Source organism: Pelophylax lessonae, assembly GCF_965119305.1.
Source record: "Pelophylax lessonae genome assembly, chromosome: 3".
Lineage (NCBI taxonomy): Eukaryota > Metazoa > Chordata > Amphibia > Anura > Ranidae > Pelophylax > Pelophylax lessonae.
In genome coordinates this window covers 449,047,094-449,067,729 of record NC_138770.1, presented here as the reverse complement: position 1 = coordinate 449,067,729, position 20,636 = coordinate 449,047,094, and the positions used below count along the sequence as shown (strand labels likewise).

Sequence of the window (20,636 nt, the reverse complement as noted above, 5' to 3'; positions counted from 1 at the left end):
TACTACGCAGCTATTGGTAAATCTAAAGAAGATTGTATAGTAAAGCCCCGTACACACGTACCGATCGTCGGCGAACGATCGGCCGTCTTTTGTCCCCGGGCTGTCGGTGTCTGTTGAAAAGTGCAAAGACAGCACAAGAATTTTGTCCGCCGACTACAGCCGACTGCAGAAGTAATGTCATGTAATGGTTAACTTTCCCTGTGTTTTTTCTTTTCTGAGCATGCCCAGTCTTGCAAATCTGCGGTCTGTCGGCCGAATTCTGTACTGACTGGCGAACAATCGGCCGCTCTGGTGTCGGCATACAAAAATTTTAATGCTTGCATGACAGATTCTTGTCGGCAGAATGTGCGCTGACGGCTGTCGGAGGCATCATACTAACAAGCGAACAATCGGCAGATCGTTCGTCGGCCGACGCTTGTCTGCCGACGATCGGTGTGTGTGTGTGCCTTTAGATTTAGGGGTGCACCGATCCGACTTTTCTAGTCCCGATACCGATACCTGGCTTTGTGTATCTGCCGATACCAATCCGGAACTATTGTTTTGTTATAACAATTGTGCATTCAAAATTTAAAATATATGTAATCAAACTCAAAATTAAAAAGAATAAAATGTAGCCACAAGAAAAAAAAACAAAGTTTATTGCTTGAACATATCAAACAGTAAACATGTAAAAAATATGAAATGCAAAATCCTGCAAACAGGAATTTAAAATGCAACATACAACATAGCAGCTGAACCTGAGAAATATATATATATATATATATATATATATATATATATATATATACTCAGTATACAATAATAGCAATAAGGGGATTTGCAGGGATTTGCTTGTAGGCACTGTGTCTGTCTGGCTGAGCCCGGGAAGCATGCGGCTGCAGTACAGAGCAAAGCCTCTGCTTCCTGTGTATGGCTCCTCCATTCACAGGCGAAGTGCATCTGATATCACTCCACCTGTGAGCCGGACCTTTACAGGAAGTAGCGGCTCCATGCAAGTAAGTGACGGCTGAGCCGGGACTCAGCAGACACTGCGCTAGGTTCTGCTGCAACGAAACCGGATCGGCCTGTGGACCTGTTCATTTTACTGATCCAGCTATTTTGGCAGTATTGAGGCCAATATCCGATCCTAATATCGGATCGGTGCACCCCTAGTTAGATTATAATGTGTGACCATCTTAAATAGGCCACAATGAAAGAAACTGTACTGTATGAATGGAATCCACCAGTGTTAAAGTGTTACAGAAAGTCCTGAGTATAAAATTAGACAACACATTGAAGCAACATCATCCAAAAGACCAACTAACTTATCAATATAAGTCAAGGATTGGGTTTAGTACCAAAAAAACAAAAAACTTTAAACACACCCTGGGGCACTATTAAGGCTGAACTCCAGCTGAACCTTCAGTCTTGCAGAGCTGTATAGACTTTTTTCCTGTACTGAAATTTCACTGCACACTGTCATTTTTCTCAAAGGGCACATTAGAATCTGCAGCAAGTCAGACCGAGTCTGCCTCATTTCCTGACAGGAGTATATCCTGTCATTGGGGATATTTTTTTGTACTTTTTTTTTTATAAAGGACATGTCAAAAACTGTGTTGTGTTTTTTATTTACTGTTGTGGGGGGAGGGGTGTTGGGGGCTTATCGGGGGGGGGGGGGGCTTCCAGATTTCAATTAGTTACCTCATAACCACCAAGCCTTGGTTGTGGGGAAGAAACCCTTGTCTTCATCAATATTGGAACAAGGTGTTTACCCCCCCCCCCCCCCCCTTTCCTGCCCTTCCAGGCTCGATGTTTGGATAAGCGTCGGGCATGGATTTTGAAATTGTTATTTTCTCTTACGTCCTCTGACAGTCGCCGCCCGTTCAGTTAGCCTTCACTAGTGGGTAATGGCCTCCTCTGCAGGAGCAGGCTAGGCAGTAAAAGGTTAACAAACAAAAGCCTTTACACATAACACACCTATAGGGGGTTGTTCCTCAGCTATTACCCATCAGCCACTAGGAGCTGCTCTCCAGTTTTATGCCGCCTAGCGTCAGGAGTAGGCTAGCTCTTCCATGCTGGGACCTATCGTCTCAGTTTCTTTATGTTTTTTTTTTTTCTTGAACAAATGTTTCTTCTTTTGAAATTAGCTTTTTATTTTCTCTCACTATCGCTAGTTAGTCAGGGAATTTTCCTGGAGGACTACAAGCGACAGCAGAGCTGGGCCTCGAACTGGATAATATAGATCCTTATGGAATCCCAGCCTGCCACTGAGCGTCGCAGGTCACTGGTGCACTGGAGGTCCATCGCATTCTCTGGACTGGTGAGTACTACTACCCCCTTGTCCCTGGGACTAGGACCTGTAGGGGATGGCAGTGCTGGTGGTCTCTGTGATATCCCCCTTCTGGCCAGCGTGGTAAGTTTCCCTCCCTCCCTGGCCCTGTAGAGAGCGCTGTGCGTGGCTGTACCTGGGGGGCATGGGGGGGCTCTGTAGCATCCAGGGGTTCTCTCTGTGGTTCCCTGTGGTGGCCAGATAGTGCTTGTGGATTTTATTTGGTGCCGTTTAGCGCGGCCACCATCTTGGGTAAGGGCAGGCTGGCTGGGCTCATTGTAAGGGCAGCAGCCATTTTAACTCCCTCTTCTGGCGCCGATCGGGCGCCATCTAGGGTGTGGGCAAACGCCTAGTAAGGGCAGGAGCCATTTTGCCTGTGATTCCTCCCATTGACTTTCATTAGGCACCATTTTTTTTGTGGCTCAGGGCGGGCATAGGCCTCTAGGGGATGAGGTCACTTCCTCCCTCCTCTCCTTTTCACTGAGCACCTTGTGGAAAACACTGACACTGTGGGGCATTTTTACTGTTTTCTCAGGCATTATCATGTTAAAACGTTTTTCTCTGGTGGCTATCACCTTCTGTGAAGGGGCTCCACAGATTGTGCAAGTTGCGGTGGGGGTCCGTGGGAACCGCCGTTTTAAAGGGCCAGCCTCCCATTAATTTTAATTTACAATAATGGACTCCCAGGGTAACCTTTTCCCCACAGGCCTGGTTGTGGCTTCAGGTACTCCTGAATCCTCTTCCATGGCTTCATTATATGCTGCTCTTGCGACTTTGGCGTCCAAAGTGTATCTGCTGCATCGCCTATGCCTTCGCAGTCTTCTGCCTCAGAGCCCGATTTGGTTGCCACAGACAACGTCCCCCTTGAGGGGTCCTAGGCTTCCCATTCGGATGGTGAGGGGGAGGAGTCTTCCTCCATGACGGCGCGGGAACGTGCCGCGGTTGGTGCGCTCATTAGCTCCGTTAAGGAGACTTTACATCTTGATGATGGGCCCTCCCTGTCGGGTAAGCGGGTTTCCTTCAGGTCCCGCACAGCCCAGAAGTCGGGTCAGGTTTTTCCCCCTGTCCCGAGGAGTTTCACAAAACTGTGTACGACCAGTGGCATGCTGACGGTACCTAAGCAGTTTCATACCGTTATCTTTTTGCGGATCCTGTTGATAACTGTTGGACGGTGGAGCATACTGTTTCTAGACTATGTAAATCTACTTTAATGCAGTGGAGGACTCCCCGATGTTTCAGGATCGGGCAGATAGGCATGGGGGACGCCTTCCCGCCATATCTACTTGGTGGCGGGCTCCCTGCTTACTCCTGTGTTCGCTTCGGGGATGATTTCCCAAGCTATCGCGGAATGGATCAGGGCACTATGACATTAGTGGCGGAGTCGGTATCTCCGGCTGCCCTGGATATGGTGGCTCAAGTGACCCAGGCCGTGATGTCCCGGTGTGCCGTGGCCCTGAATGAGGCCCCTTTGGTCACACGGCTGTCTGCGGTCAGGTTTGCTATCTCCCGCCTTGTGTGGTTAAGAAGCGGGTCGGCTGCCCACGCTCCCACAAAGACTGTGTCTGATGTCCCTTATGTGGGTAATCGCTTTTTTGGGGACACTCTATATGAGATGATCTCAGGGCTTACGGGGGGCAAGAGTACTCTTTTGTCCCAGGCCTCTATGGGTAAATCCCCCCCCCCCCCCGTGCTAGGTGGGTCCCTTGCCTTTAAGGCCCATCGTGGGTCTTTTCGTGCCTTCGGGGCTCAGGATACAGGGAAGTCCTTCACGTCCTCAGGTGGTAACGAGAAGCCATGGTCAGGTAAGACCAAAGGCGGTCAGGCGGGTTCGGCGGCCCAGTCTACCTCTGCCTGGGGGGACGCACTCACCTGTTTTCAGGGGTGGGGGGACGTCTGCGTTGCTTTCAGGAACCTTGGTTGTCCGGAATTAAGGACAAGTGGGTTCACAAACTGATTCATTCAGGGTGCAAGATCGAGTTTCGATCTCGCCCCGCAGACAGGTTCTTTCCGTTAAATCTCCATCTGACTCTCGCTCGTTTCAGAGTTCTTATGGGGGTGGTACAAGATTGGCTTGCCCAAGGAGTCATTGTGCCAGTGCCTTCACGGGAGGGGTTTCGCGGTTTTTATTCCAACCTGTTCAAGGTGCCCAGAAGAGAGGGCAAGGTGTGTCCGATTCTGGACCTGAAGTCTCTGCACCGCTTTGTGCGGGTACAGAGGTTCTCTATCTAAGTGGGTCTTTAGAGCTGTCTCCGCTTCGTGGTGGCAGAGGAGCATTACCAGTTTTTGGCGTTGCCCTCCGGTCTCGCTTTGGCTCTCAGGGTATTCACCAAGGTTTTGGCTCCGGTGCTGGTTTTACTATGTTTTCAGGGGGATTGAGGTTCTCTGACACTCCTGAAGTTCGGGTGGACCGTCCCCTTTCAGAAGTCGGCTCTGACCCCGTCAGTTCGTCTCCAGTACCTGGGATGGTCCTGGACTGAGCTTGGGCACGACTTTTTCTCCCGGAGGACAAAACTCAGAGCCCTGCGGGACGAGATCGGGTCCCTCAGGGACAACGATCTCTCCTCTCTGCGGGCCTGTATGCGGTCCCTGGGTCTGATGGTTTCGGCTTTCGAAGCCGCCCCGTTTGCTCAATTTTACACGAGAACTCTGCAAGGGGAGATCCTTGCCAGATGGGACAGAACGCCTCAGTCATTGGACAGGTGGTTTTCTCTGAGCCACCTAGCAAGATCGGATCTTTTGTGGGGGCTCCTGTCACCATCTCTGACACAAGGCAAATCCTTCCGGTCTCTGCGGTGGACGGTGCTCAACACGGATACCAGCCTATTGGGCTGGGGTGGAGTTCTGGTCTCGCCTTGTGCCCAGGGGACGTGGTCGGTGTAGGAGGCCTTCTTACCGATAGACATCTTGGAGCTCCGAGCTGTCAAGCTATGTTTGTAACGTTGGTCACCTTGGCTTCAGGGTTGCCCGGTTCGGGTGCGGACGGACAATGCCACGGCAGTGGCTTGCTTCAATCGCCACGGGGGCATCAAGGGTGCCCGGCGGCCAAGGAAGTGGCCGAGATCCTCTCTTGGGCCGAGACGCACGTTCCGGCTTTTTCGGCCGTTCTCATTCTGGGTGTGGAGAACTGGCAGGCGGACTATCTGAGTCGCCTGACCCTGGACCAGGGAGAATGGTCCCTGCATTCGGTAGTGTGTACCTCCTGTGGGCCAGGTAGGGAACTCCGGACGTGGATCTGTTTGCGTCCCGTCTCAACTATAGGGTGGGAAGGTTCATGGCCAGAACACGCAATCTTCTGTTGGCCGCTACGGACGCGTTGGTGGTGCCCTGGCACCAGTGGCGACTGATTTATGCCTTCCCTCCGATTCAGCTGTTATCCAGGTTCCTCCGCAGGTTGGTGTCAGAACGGGTGCGGGTCATACTGGTGGCTCCAGACTGGACGCGTCGGTCTTGGTACGTAGACATCGTGCAGATGGTCGTCAAGCCTCCCTGGCGGCTTCCGCTGTGAGACGTTTTACTGTCTCAAGGGCCGATCTTCATCCTGCTTTGCAGTCTTTGGCTTTTACGGCGTGGCTGTTGTAAGCCAAGTCTTGAGAGACAAGGGTCTCTCAAGTGCTGTCATTCCTTCCTTATTGAAGGCTCGGTGAGCTACCTCTGGTATTATTTACCATCGCACCTGGAGGGCGTATATTGCCTGGTGCGTGTCGCAGGGGTTTCATCCCCGCTCCTCTTTGGTGGCGAGGGTTTCGGCCTTCCTACGGGAAGGTGTGGATCAGCGTTTGCCTCTGGCCACGTTTGAAGGTCAGTTGTCGGCATTGGCCTTTTCTTCCAGCGTCCCTGGGTGACTAATTCCTTGATTCGCACCTTTATTCAGGGGGTGCGACATCTGGCTCCCCCGAGGGAAGCTCCTTTGCCGCCAAGGGACCTGAACTTGGTTTTGTCCGTTTTTGCAATGGTCCCCCCTTGAAAACATCAGAGACATATCTCTGCCTGTGTTGTCCCAGAAAGTTGCTTTTCTGGTGGCTGTGACCTCTGCTCGCAGAGTGTCTGAGTTGGCTGCTCTGTCTTGCCGCTCGCCTTATCTGGTTGTTCATAGGGACAAACTGGTCTTGCGACCCAGTCCCTCTTTTCTTCCCAAGGTGGTATCTGTTTTCCACCTCTACGACGATGTTGTCTTGTTTTTCGCTTTGGGCGAAAGCCGAGCATCCCTGGGATATTGCCTTACTTTCCTTGAGGGTGGTTCGGGCGGTCGGGACATCTCTATCTGGATCAGGCGGTCGATTGTTCGGGCCTGTTCAATCCAGGGACAGGTTACTCTTTTCCCTGTCCGGGCTCATTCTGATTGAGCTGTCCGTGCCTATTGGGCGTTTCGCCATCAGGTTTCTGTGGCTCAGGTGTGCACAGCGGTGGCTGGTCGTCTGTGCATCTTTTCGCGGGATTTTACACACTTGCTGTGATGGCATCCTCGGATGCTTCCTTTGGCCGTGTGGCGGTTGTTTTGCGGAGACGTGTGTTTCTGTCTCTTCTTGGGGTGTCTTTGTCCAGGGTTGGCTCTTGTTGAGCTGTTGTTGCCCTGTTCGCTCAGTTTGTTTCGACTCTGGCCTGGTTGCACTTTGCCTTTTCTTTGGTTGCATCTTCCCACCCCTCACACCTACTTCTTTGGGACATCCCACTAGTGAAGGCTAACTGAACGGGCGGCGACTGTCAGAGGACATAAGAGAAAATAGAATTTTTGTAAGAACTTACCGTAAAATTATTTTCTCTGAGTCCTCTGACAGTCGCCGCCCCCGCCCCTCTTCTTTTTTGGGGTTGGTAGTCTTCATATACTGCTTGCTACAAAACTGGAGAGCAGCTCCTAGTGGCTGATGGGTAATAGCTGAGGAACAGCCCCCTAGAGGTTTATTATGTGTAAAGGCTTTTGTTTGTTAACCTTTTACTGCCAGCCTGCTCCTGCAGAGGAGGCCATTACCCACTAGTGAAGGCTAACTGAACAGGCGGCGACTGTCAGAGGACTCAGAGAAAAGAATTTTACGGTAAGTTCTTACAAAAATTCTATTTTTTGGCTCTTTTCTTTGGGAAATATTCACTGACAGCAGATGAGTCACCGGTTGATAAGGACATGGTGGGTGCCGGCTCCTAGACAACCAGCTATACACTGGTTGTTAAGGATGCCGATGGGTGCAAGCTTCCTAACAACCAGCTAGTAAAATCATATATATTAGCGATGCACCGAAATTTCGGCCACCGAATTTTTCGGCCGAAAATGGGCCTATCCCATTTCGGCCGAAAATGGTTTAAAAATGCCGAAATTAATGGCCGCCGTGAGGAAGGAGGAGGGCGCAGTGCAGGTTTGAAAAGTCCCACTTCTGGCCAGCCGCCTGCCTCCTTGTGATGTCCCTACTACTACGATGTGTATGAATGAACTGACACACCGGCGGGAGGGCGGGCGAGCGGCCGCTAATAGCTATAACTATGTGAGCGCTTCACTTCCCTGTCAGGCATGTATCTCCTCTGACAGGGAAGTGAAGCGCTCACATAGTTACAGCTATTAGCGGCCACTCGCCCGCCCTCCCGCCCGGTGTGTTAGTTCATTCATGGACATATCGTAGTAGTAGTGACATCACCGGGAGGCGGGCCACCGGCCAGAGGCGCGTCTTTTTTGAATGAAGGACACCGGAGGAGCAGAGTGACAGTAAGGGTAAGGACGCTGAGGCGGGGGGGGGGGGGGAAGCTGAGGCAGGGGGGGGGGGGCTGGGGCAGCTTACCATTGGTATTAGTATTATGCAGCATGAGGGGGTTAATGTATTGCCACTACTGGTCACTGATGCATTAGTGACCGACCAGTGGCAGTTAATTAACCCCTTTGTGCTGCATTAGTGCCACCAGTATCAGTGCAGCCAGTGTTAATTAACACTGATACTGGTTGCACTATTGCAGCACAAAGGGGTTAATTAACTGCCACTGGTCAGTCACTAATGCATCAGTGACCAGCAGTGGCAATACATTATCCCCCTCATTCTGCATAATACTAATACCATTGGTAATTAAATTACCCTCTTGCCAACCCGTCACAGTACATATACTGTGACAGGGTGGCAGCGACAGGTGTACATCGCTGCCTGTTTTTGGTGTATGCCCCTCTTCTATTTTAAAATTATTTGGGGGAAAAAGTAATTTTCGGTTTCGGTTTTCAGCCAAGGGCATCCTGCATTTTCGGTTTCAGCCCAGAATTTTCATTTCGGTGCATCCCTAATATATATTCATTAAATATCGCTTGACTAGACCACAGCTTATTTAACATTATTTGTTTACTTTTTTATGAATTGACCTGACAGGTTCATGTGGTATTTACCGTGCGTTTCCTATTATTGAGGTAAATACAGCATAAACCTATATTGAATTGACGTTTTCATTATCACATACAATATTTGGATATGTGACCCAAATATAGCATGTAATATCCTGTAGTGAATTGAGCCCTGTATATTTTGGGGAAGCATAAGGACCTAACATTTACTTAATGACTGCAATATGTGTATGCCAACGCATTAGATAGTGAGAAATACAATGTTTGAGAGACAGCTTATCAGTTTATTTATTACATATTTAATAGTGAGGATAATATAAAAAGAAACAATGGAGCATAGAGCTATACTTTAGCGATATCATTACTGGAAGGATATAGTGAGGGGTGTCCCTCTGGTGAAATGACTGAGTAGCAGCAGCTCTATAAAGCATAAGGTGTGGTTAGCACCATCCTGCCCTGTCTAGAGAAATAGAAAGAAGTACATGAAGTCACTCTTTTGTAAGCTGCCAACCTTGCAGATTCCACCCTGTGGAGAAACAAGGAGTGCCTGTCTGTAGGTTACGTAACAGAAACTGCCAGTACTTTTTTGATTATTTGAAATACTGGAACCCTACAGTGTCACTATGGAGACACAAACAGGTTTTTCAAGCTGCTACATCCAACAAACTAAAGGACTGATCAAAAGAAAAGTTTTCCTGTTTGGAACACCCAATACCTGCTAGCACTACAAAGTTACCTTGTGAGTGCAGCATGTGATTTTCTACTTATTGTAAGTGGATAGGTCGGGCACCTGAATTCCTGGAATTTGCAGCCTAACAGTTCCCTTACGAATGTAGAGGGCTGCTTTTGAGAAAGCAGTGGGAGGCTAATCAGTGCAGCTTTTCAGTTTGTAATTTTGGTCTCTTAATTGCAGGTGTCTTAACATAATAACTTGGCACCATGATGGTTTTGAGGAAAGTTTAATTTCCATTGTGACTTTCTTAGCACGTGTTGCCTAGCACATTTCTGGCCATTGTCCCAGTATCCCCTGGATATGGCAAATATGATTAAGCTATTCTACAGCTACTTAATTCATTGTGATATTGTAGACATAGTGAGTCGTACCAGGGGCGTAACTACAGGGGTTGCAATTGCAACTGGGCTCCATGCTCTAGAGCAGTGATGGCGAACCTTGACACCCCAGATGTTTTGGAACTACATTTCCCATGATGCTCAACTACACTACAGAGTGCATGAGCATCATGGGAAATGTAGTTCCAAAACATCTGGGGTGCCAAGGTTCGCCATCACTGCTCTAGAGGGCCTGTGCGGCTCCCCTGTACACCTGGATAGGAGGGGCGGCGGGGGCAGCATGTAGAGAAATCACTGTCCTCCTTTTTCGTCCTGTAGCTGTAGGAGGAAAATGGAAGAGATTGGTTCCTCTGTATGCTGCCCCCACCACTCCTCATATCCAGTTCACTTGTGTTCTGCGGTCTCTGGGCCCCTGTGTGCTCCCCTGGTCCTGCCCCCCCCCCCCCCACTGTGCTACTCCCCCCCCTCCCCCATTGTGCTCCCTTCCCTCTCCTGCTGGCTGCTGCTGGGGATGTGTCACAATAGAGAACCAGGAAGAGGTTGGTAAATATGTAATTTACCAGCTTCTTCCTTTTCTGAATGGACAGAGTCATAGTCAGTGACATTGTAAAAAAATAAAATAAAATTATAAAAAATAATACAATAAAATACCAAAAAATTAAAAACTACTGACACCAGTGGGTGAACTTCCAGGATCGCCAAGGTCACACTTGCAACCGGGCCTTGGCATTCCACCACCGTGGGGAGGCCCTAAGGTGGCAGGAAGAGGGCCCACTGCAGAACTTGTCAAAGGGTCCCGCTCCAGGATTAGGGATCGAGCAATTATCGGCAAGGCCGATATGCTCTTTTCCCGATATATCGGAATCGGCCCCGGAGGTTACCGATATTTCGGGAAAGTGCATGTACTGGAGTGATGCCTGCAGCTTGAGACATCACCCCGGTTCCCGGCGTCCATAGCCGACAGTCGGCTGTCTTGTAATGACAACCGATGAGGCTGAGAAGCCGCTTGGCTGTCATTACAAGGAGTGGGAGGGAACACCCCCCCGGCCACCTTTTGCAGCTTGCCCAGGTTTCCCGCGGGCAACCAGCCTTTCGGCTCTGATCGGGTCTCCATGCAAAAACCCAGAAGTGATGTCATGAGTGACATCACTTCCGGGTACTATTTGGCCCCAGATTCAAAAAAATTACAGCATTCAAAACAGCCAAACTTGAAGTTTTGAATGCTTTTAAGTGCAGAGGAGGGGTTTGGGATCTTTTAGACCCCCAGATCCCTCCACAAAAGTACCCGTCAAAAAAAAATAAATAAATAAATACATTTTTTTTTAAATGTACAAAAATATCGGCCGATACTGATATGCATTGGCCAAAGTGTCAGTATCGGTATCAGCAACGAAAAACCAATATTGGTCGATCACTATCTGGGACCATAATAAAGGGTCCTGCAACAAGAGTAAAGGGCCCCAGGATCCGGGGGAAAAGCCCCGGGCTTGAAGGGAAGGGCCCCAGGCAGGGGTCCAGGGGGCCCTTCATGGTTTCTTGCACCAGGGCCCTGAAGGTTCTAGTTATGCCTCTGAGTCGCAATGTTTTTTCTGGTGCCATTAAAAATAATGGCACCCAAATGCGAGTTGCATGTTTTGTTGCGATTTGGATTCTATCCGTGATTCCAAATTAGCTCATGTTAACTGGGCCTAAGAGATTATGAATGTTTCTCCTGCTAGAAAATGTATTTTTGGTTTACAGTTCTGCCCTAAAAAACTTGACTAAAAAATATAAAGTATTGTTATAACTTATATAACAAAATATGATAAAAGTTATTTTGTTTCAAATCTTTTACAATTGCATGGCAGAAGCAAAAACACAAATACCTGTGTATGATGACCCTTACACAAACTTTGCCTCTGTCCATAAGCTTCCTGTAAAAAAGACCAATCACTGCTGAGGTCTCTTTGTGTGTAAGGGGAATGCTCTTTTTCTGGCCATTTCTGATGTCTGCAGGCAACCTGTACTGGATTGGCATGTTTGGTCCCTCCCACAGTGCTGCTCTCTGTGCAAGTTATGTGCAGCACAATGATGATGTCACCACTACTTTTATATAGTAATATCTGGGTTTGGGGAACTCAAGGTTTACAGCTATTGAAGTATAATGTATGTATGTATGTATGTATGTATGTATGTATGTATGTATGTATATATATATATATACACACACACTATATTACCAAAAGTATTGGGACGCCTGCCTTTACATGCACATGAATTTTAATGGCATCCCAGTCTTAATCCGTAGGGTTCAATATTGAGTTGGCCCACCCTTTGCAGCTATAACAGTTTTGACTCTTCTGGGAAGGCTGTCCACAAGGTTTAGGAGTGTGTCTATGGGAATGTTTGACCATTCTTCCAGAAGCACATTTGTGAGGTCAGGCACTGATGTTGGGTGAGAAGGCCGCGCTCGCAGTCTCTGCTCGAATTCATCCCAAAGGTGTTCTATTGGGTTGAGGTCAGGACTCTGTGCAGCCCAGTCAAGTTCCTCCACCCCAAACTCGCTCATCCATGTATATATGGACTTTGCTTAGTGCACTGGTGAGCAGTCATGTTGGAACAGGAAGGGTCATCCCCAAACTGTTCCCACAAAGTTGAGAGCATTAAATTGTCCAAAATGTCTTGGTATGCTGACACCTTAAGAGTTTCCTTCACTGGAACTAAGGGGCCAAGCCCAACCCCTTAAAAACAATCCCACACCATAGCCCCCCCCCCTCCACCAAATGATTTGGACCAGTGCACAAAGCAAGGTCCATAAGGACATGGATGAGTGATTTTGGGGTGGAGGAACTAGACTTAGCTGCACAGAGTCCTGACCTGAACCCAATAGAACACCTTTGGAATGAATTCGAGCGGAAACTGTAATCCAGGCCTTCTCGTCCAACATCAGTGCCTGACTTCTTAAATGAGCTTCTGGAAGAATGGTCAAACATTCCCATAGACACATCCCTAAACCTTTTGGACAGCCTTCCTAGAAGAGTTGAAGCTATTATAGCTGCAAAGGGTGGGCCAACATAATATTGAACCCTACGGACTAAGACTGGGATGCCATTAAAGTTCATGTTAAGCCCCGTACACACGTACCGATGGTCGGCTTACAAATGTTCCTCTTTTCTCCCCGGGATGTCGGTGTCTGCTGAAAAGTGCAAAGACAGCACAAGGACAGCACAAGAATTTTGTCCGCCGACTGCAGAAGTGATGTCATGTAATGGTTAACTTTCCCTGTGTTTTCTATTTTCTGAGCATGCCCAGTCTTGCAAATCTGCGGTCTGTCGGCCGAATTGTGTACTGACAGGCGAACAATCGTCCGTTCTGGTGTCGGCATACAAATATTTTCATGTTTGCACGAAAGACTTTTGTCCGCGGATTGTGCGCAGACATCTGTCGGAGGCACCATACTAACACGCGTACAATCGGCAGATCCTTCGTCCACCGACGTTTGTATGCCGACGATCGGTACGTGTGTACGGGCCTTAAAGGCAGGTGTCACAATACTTTTGCTAATATAGTGTAAATATAAATGAAAGTTTTTGTGCCTGCAGTTCAAGTTTAAGGATGATGCCAATTAACCTATCTCCTCACCCCTCACTGATCAGCTAGTTTGTTCCTGTCATATTCTTTACATTGCCTTGGTCATTTGTGGTCATTCATATTTCAGAATGCTAAGGTTTGCCTGACCTGGAATAAAGGGTCCAGGTAATTCATGACCGTGATAAAAAATGATTTATGCTGCTTGATGATATAATTGGTAATGTCTGAGAAGGAATAATTGTCTGGTAAATAAAATACTTTCTTACTATAGAAAAAAAAAAGAATCACTTTAATGCTATTTTTGCTACATGCAAATATTTTTTCTCTATCGTTCATTGATAGACGCAGTTCTCTGATTCATATCAGTAGGGTAATACTGCCCCCTACAGGAGTAGGACACTAGGCAGGAAAAAGTTCTGGCTACACCTATGGGTAGTCCCGGAGGGTACACCCTCTCTCTTCCTGCATAGAATGCCAGTTTTTTTCTACCTAGTAAGGAGTAAGGACCTATTTCCTTGCTGGGATCTCTGGTCCTGGCATAAATGTATTTTTTTATCTCGATTTTTCTTAGCTAGCCTTTTTTTCTCCAGAACCTTTTTTCCTGTGCGATCTTCAAGCAATTATGCCGGGTTGGGCGACAGACTGGACCCCCATATCCAGTGGTCACCCCAGTCTGGTCTGCGAGCGCGTGAAGGCCTTAGCTCCACGCTGGGTCGGCCGCGACATAGTCCCACTGGACGGGGACTGGCTCAGCGAGTTAAACGTCTCGCCAGGACACACACGACAGGGTCGAGGCTGATGTCGCAGCGTTCCTATTTGGCCGAGAGCCCCCCTACTCAGGTGGCGTGGGGTCCTGTCAAGAGATGGCGCCCGCCTGTGTTCCCGGTATGGTGAGTAAATGTCCCCCCCTTCCCTTTCGGATTTTTGGGGTTGACGCGGGCCCTCTCCCTGGGATGGTCGGACCCTCACACTCCTGGGTTTCCCTCTGTCCTATTGTGACCCCCCTCCTCTCCCCCCCACCCCCCCAAGTGGGCGACTGTTTGGGCCTACCTGAGTCTGGGGCCTAGTGTGCAGGCTGCATTGGGGGCCGGTGGAGTGCGCTGACTGCGTGCTCAATGATCGTGCGGCGGGGGGCCTTGCTGGGGTTCTTTTGAAGTGGATGTGGTGGATGGGCGTTCTGGGGGTCCCCCTGTGGGTCCCTATTACCGCGATTCCCTCGCAGGGCCCCCATTTTGTTGTAGCCTCTGTCTGCTTCTATCTCCTCGGATAATGAGGATGACATTTCCACCTCCCCTGCTACGACAGGCGCTGGTGGACGCACTGGTTGTTTTCGGTGCGTGGCACCCTGCAATTTGGGGGTCGCAGCGGCTGCTGCGCCTAGGGCGGAGGTGGCATCTGGCACTCACATGCCACCCGGAGCTGCTCATTATGCTGGCTGCTCATGTAGGAGGGGACCACCTGTGACATTCCCCTGGGGTGTCTAAGCGCCCGTTAGCCATTGCCCTTTTGGGGGGGAGTCTCTGGTACAGAGGACTGTTCCGCCTTTGGTGGCCGTATGGTCTCTAGCTGAATGGGACTACCATTGTTCCGGTGGAGGAATCCCTGTCCTTTAAGGACTTGGGGGATAGGATGGCACGGGCTGTGGCCTGAGCTCTGTGCTCCCTGGCGTAGCTGCACTGGGAACAGTGTTCATGTTTGCCTTCGCCACGCAGACTCTGCCTGATGGGCGGAGTACCAACACCGCGACTTGGTGTGGGGCATGTCCCTCTTGCCCTGGGGGGAGCTGTTGGACCAGCTGGCGCAGGGGCTGCATTTTGTTTGCGATGCCGCGCTGGTCGAGGCTCCTTTGTATAGTCACCTTATCGTTTTCGGCGGTGGATGACCGGAGTCTACTTGACCGGAGTGTTGGTCTGCGGATCAAACTTCTAAGAAGGTCTTAATGGATCTCCCTTTTCAAGGGGATCGCCTGTTTGGCGCTGCCCTGGATGACATTATGTAAGAGTCTCATGGGGGGAAGAGTGTTTTCTTCCACAGGCTGTCAAGGGTGAGGGCCTCCGTCGCAGTTAGGGTTCCTCCCTTTTGGCTCACAAACAGTTTCTTCATCCCTTGAGGACAGTCGATGTGGCGAAGTCCTTTCAGACTTCCGCGTGGGTTCCAGACGACCCGGGTCTGGCGTACATGGGTTTGGTTTTTTCCAGACCTGCGGACAAGGCCTACTCGGCCTAAAGGTACTTCCTCTCCCTTCTAGGGGGGTCGAGAACCTGCGGCTGGCCCGGATCCCAGACTGACTGGGTTCAGGAGGTCATGCGGTCCAGTTGCAAGATCGAGTTTTGATCCGTTTATTTCCAGTACGGTTTTTCCCTTCCAATGTATGGCTGTCTCCGGATCACTTACAGGCGCTCTGTGGGGCAGTTCAGGCTCTGGATCAATAAGCTGGACCTATAGGTCCTTTAATGGTTCCATGCAGATCACAAATTCAAGTTGGTATGGTTCGCACCGTGGTGGCTTCTCTACATCAGGGGGCTTCCTGGCCTCCATAGCCATTAAGCTGCCTACCTTCATGTCCCGTTATGTTCTGGACAGCTTCGGGTTCTCTGTTTTTTGCCTTATGGAAGGATCTCTTGGTTTGTGGCGATACCCTTTGGTCTTGCTTATGCTGCTAGGGTCTTCACAACGGTGTTGGCTCCGGTCCTTGCACTGTTGTGGCAGTGGGGTGTATCGGCCCTGGTTTCCTGGCCGCTCTGCTTCTCTCTGTTTGGAGTCCCCTACGGTGCTGACAACGAAGTTGGTTGTCACCGTGAGAACTCTGGTGGGTTCTGACCCTTCAGAAATCATCCCTGGTCCCTTCCATGAGACTGGACTTTATATGCCTGACTTTGGACTTGGTCAGGGTGCTTCTCCCTCCAGGGTCAAAACTCTTGGCACTTTAGACTGCGGTCGACTGTTGCTGTTCCGCAAATGGTCTTCCCTTTGGACCTGCATGCGAGTTCTGGGACTGATGGTGTTTTTTAAGACGGTCCTTTTTGCTCAATCCCTCTTGGGGATCCCCCAGGAGGCAATCCTTCTCGAAGGAGACTGGAATCCAAACTCTCTGGACTAGCGGATCCGGCTGGGCCGGGTGCCCGGGGAGTCTAGCTCTGGAATCCTTCCTCCCCGCCTACTGGACAATTGTCACCACGGATGCAAGCTTGTCCAGGTGGGGAGGAGTCCTCGGCAGGTTTTCTGCTTCGTGAGTATGGTCCCTGGAGGATCCAGGTTTCCGATTATTGTCCTGGGGCTTAGAGTGATCCAGCTTTGCCTAGTTAACTGGACCGGGCACCTGCAGCTGTCCGTTGCACTTTCAATTGACTACGCCGCGACCGTGGCTTGTGTCATTCACCATGGGGGCACCAAAAGTATCCTTGCGGCCTTGGAAGTGATGTTTCTTCATTGGGCAGAGCGCCTTGTTCCGACTCTATCCGCTGTTCCCTTTCCAGGGGGGAAACAAGACAATTGGTGGGCGGTTTGCCTCAGTCGACAGGCCCTAGATGCAGGGCAATGGTCCCTTCATCCAGAGTCGTTCCAGCAGTTGTGCCTAAGTTTGGGTGCACTCTGGACGTGGGCCTGTTGGCATTGCATCTACAGGATAGTGCTGAGATCGTGGCCCGCTCCCGGAACCCTCTGGCTGGTGCAATGGTGGCCCCATGGGTTCTGTCATGGGCAAGAACATTCGCTTGGTTCAACATGTTCGATGCTGAGGTGTTTGGCGTGGTCACCTGTGCAAGGCTGACGCCGGCATGGTCGTGCGAGGGTGCTCGCAGATGGGCCAAGGTCAGTGTCAGCTGCTATCTGCCTTTCCTCCTATCCAGTTGCTGCCAAAAATCCTTTGCAGGATCGAGGCGGCAGGGATTTCGGTCATTCTCGTGGCTCTAGGACTGGCCTCGCCGAGCTTGGTACGCCGACCTGGTCAGGCTTGCCGCTGACGAACCTTGGAGGTTTTCTCTCAGGGAGGGTTTCTTCTCTCCGGGGCTGATCTCCCATCCGGCTTTGCGGTCGCTGGCTTGCTGGCCCGGCTTGCCGGCTTGGCTGTTGTAAGCCTGGTGTCAAAGGACGGGGGACTGTCTGCTTCTATGATGATTTTTTGCATCGTATGAGAAAGTCACGTATTGCGTGGTGTGAGTCTTCTTGGGCTCCCCCTTGCTCTTGCTCAGTGGCCGGATCTTGGCCTCCTTCAACGGGGGGGGGGGGGTCATCAAAAGTTGGCCTTGAGTACTGTCAAGGGTCAGGTTTTGGCTTTAATCATTTTTATTCCACAGGCTGTTGGCCGTCCGTTCCCTGGTGCATAACTTTTTCCAGGGGGTGCGACACTTGGTTATTCCGGTGCGACCTCCGTCGCCAACTGGGGACCTTGGTAAGTGGAGTCGGTTCTTCCAGACCCTCCTTTGCGAGTATCGAGGGTACCCCCTGCTTACCTTATTGCAGAAGGTGGCCTTGGTTGCTGTCACTTTGCACGCGGGTTGTCGGCACTGGCGTCATTGTCCTGTCATTCTCCCTATATGTTGGTTCATGGGGCCAGGTGGTACTTCGTCCGGATCTGTCCTTCCCTCTGAATGTGGTTTCTAGTGTTCACTTGCACAAGGCCATTGTTTTGCCATCTTGTGTCCTGAGCCCCCTCATCCTACGGAATGTGCGCTGCATACTCTGGATGGAGTTTGGGCACTCGAGGGGTACTTGGCGACTACTGAGTCTTCCCGTAGTCAGGTTCGCTCTCTGTGCTCACGGTTGGCCCAAGGACAGGGCTGCCTGTGTCTATTGTGACTATTTCCAGGTGAATCGGACAGTCGGTGGTGCAGGCTTCTTCATTTATGGGTCAGGTCCTACCTTTCCCTGTTTCGGCGCTTTCTACTTGGGTGCCTAGTGCTTCCTGGGCTTTTTGCCATACAGGCATCTGTGCTTCAGGTTGCAGGACGACTACCTGGTTGTTTGTTCACACCTGTGCTACGTTTTATGAGGTGGATGTGCTGGCGTCTGTAGATGCCTCTTTTCGGCCGCATGGTTTTTTGCTTGCTGCTGTTTGGAGGGCTTTTGGCCTTCCTTGAATGTGTTTACTATTTGTTTCAGGTGGGCCTCTTCTTTTGTTCTGATGAGTCCTATGTTGCCTGGTTGGCTATGTTTGGATATGGGGACTTGTTATTTTCTGCTGTTCCCACCCCTCATTTTATGGCACTGCTTTGGGACGTCCCTACTGATATGAATCGGAGAGAACTGCGTCCGTCAATGAACGATAGAGAAAACTGGATTTTTTACTTACCGTAAAATCCTTTTCTCTTAAGTTCATTGACGGACGCAGTACCCGCCCCTCTATTTTGAGTTGGGTTGGTGTTACTTTCTGACACTGCTTTGATACAAAACTGACATCCTATGCAGGAAGAGAGAGGGTGTACCCTCCGGGACTGCCCATAGGCGTAGCCAGAACTTTTTCCTGCCTAGTGTCCTACTCCTGTAGGGGGCAGTATTACCCTAGTGATATGAATCAGAGAGAACTGCGTTCGTCAATGAACTCAAGAGAAAAGGATTTTACGGTAAGTCAAAAATCCAGTTTTATCATTATTATGTTATATTTAAAAAGTGTTCCTTTTCTTTTAGGCTGACTCCAAAGATTGGGTTTCCCTGGAGTGAAATTAGAAATATCTCCTTCAATGATAAGAAATTTATTATCAAGCCAATCGACAAGAAAGCTCCAGTAAGTGCACATACAGTATAATCAGTTTTACTCAGGTTATTAACCCATTAATAACAGTTATCATGCACTTACCTTATGAAGTAGCTTAGATGTCCATACACTTACTGAATATTATAACATTAGGTCATTTTTACTTTTTTTCATCTAGTATTCTCTCTTTAAGGGTACGTTCACATTGGAGCGGGTTTGAAATTGTGCGAGTTCAGCTGAACTCGCACGTTTCAAACCCGCATTTCATTGCAAGTTTGGGGGCGATTTGAAAGCCATCTGTGCAGCTGTCTATTGAAATCGCCCCGAAGTCACCAAAAGTAGTGCAAAAACTAGTTTTGGCAATCAGTGCGACAAAGTCGGCGTCGCACCAATTTGGGCGGTGCTGTTCAAATCGCCCCGTGTGAAAGGGGGCTAATTGGCCTGATGCTCATTAATATCCAGTTGGTACTCATTACTAGCAAGGGTGTGGCTATATATTGAACATTGAGTTGTAATTCAGAAGTCATACTGGTGTGAGTAATTTTGTGTACAAATAAGCGTTATGGAATGTGTACCATACTGCATAATGTAAAACAATCGGGCAGTTGGAATATGGCGCATCCAGCATGGATTGGTGTGCCACTTGTCACAGTGCCACGTATAGTGGTTTGGAGAATATATGTTATATCATAATCAGAATGGGAACATTATCACATTAGACATGAACTCCATTTTCTGCAGTACACATGACACTTTACTCTGCCATGTTCCTTAAGACTGCAGCACTAAAATTATATTCTCCTTTCTATTCTAATGGAAGGCTTGGTGTAAACTGGCAGCGGTGTTGTCTTTACTTCTTTAGTAGTAATTCACATTTATAAGATCGTAGACTATTTGAAACATCGGAGAGAAAAAAAAAAAGTGCAAACACTGGAACCTCTGTAGAGCATGCATTCATATTAATATACTACACATATGTACTGCCTTCTCCACCACCCTACCACATACCCTTCATAAATACCACCCAAAGAAAGCATTTTCAGGTGGATTTCTGCAATATATTACAATAACAGTTTATGTTTTCTACTTATGCGCTGGCACCATATGTTTCTGTTATAATCAAATTTTTAAAGGCAGTTTTATGAAATGGGAAAAAATTAAATATGACTATTGCCAAAAGTAACTGGTCATCTGTCCCATTTCCATTTTTAACCTGCACTTAGAAAATGAAATGTGAAAAACCTGTATAGAGAACTTGTATGGTTCAGTTTCCTTGAAACTGGTCAGCTCTCGCGTTTCCATTTGTAGCCTGCACTATGCACTACAAATGTGAAAAACTTGTATAGAGAACTTGTATGATTCCATTCTCTTGCTTCTTGCAACAAAAGCTTTTCTTTTTATTCCCTCCATAGACATGAAAAATCATTATCTTTCAGTTATACTGCCATCTACTGGATGATTGTTCACTGACAAATAACTAAAACTGTAGGCCAGCCCAAGATAACCACTCCTACTATCAGCATACCTCAGTTCCTTGATCTAAGCCCCAGAAGGATGGACATATTTCTTCAGTTCTGCAGGAATAAGTCTAACCTCTTTTTGCCAGCATTTGTCCTCATTTTTTTCTTCATTTAAGATTCTCTTCTACATCACTGCTAGAAATGGTCTCTGCTCTTTCAGCTGTCCAGCAT

At 49.0% G+C, this 20,636-nt stretch overlaps 1 protein-coding gene across 1 annotated transcript in view; it reads left to right on the top strand.

The window, feature by feature from the left end:
- Nucleotides 1-20,636, top strand: part of EZR (ezrin) — a 144,591-nt gene that overhangs the window by 101,548 nt on the left and 22,407 nt on the right. The window contains exon 7 of the mRNA XM_082249572.1: nt 18,879-18,975. Within this exon, the coding sequence (XP_082105698.1) occupies nt 18,879-18,975 (97 nt within the window). The remainder of the gene's footprint in view (nt 1-18,878; nt 18,976-20,636) is intronic.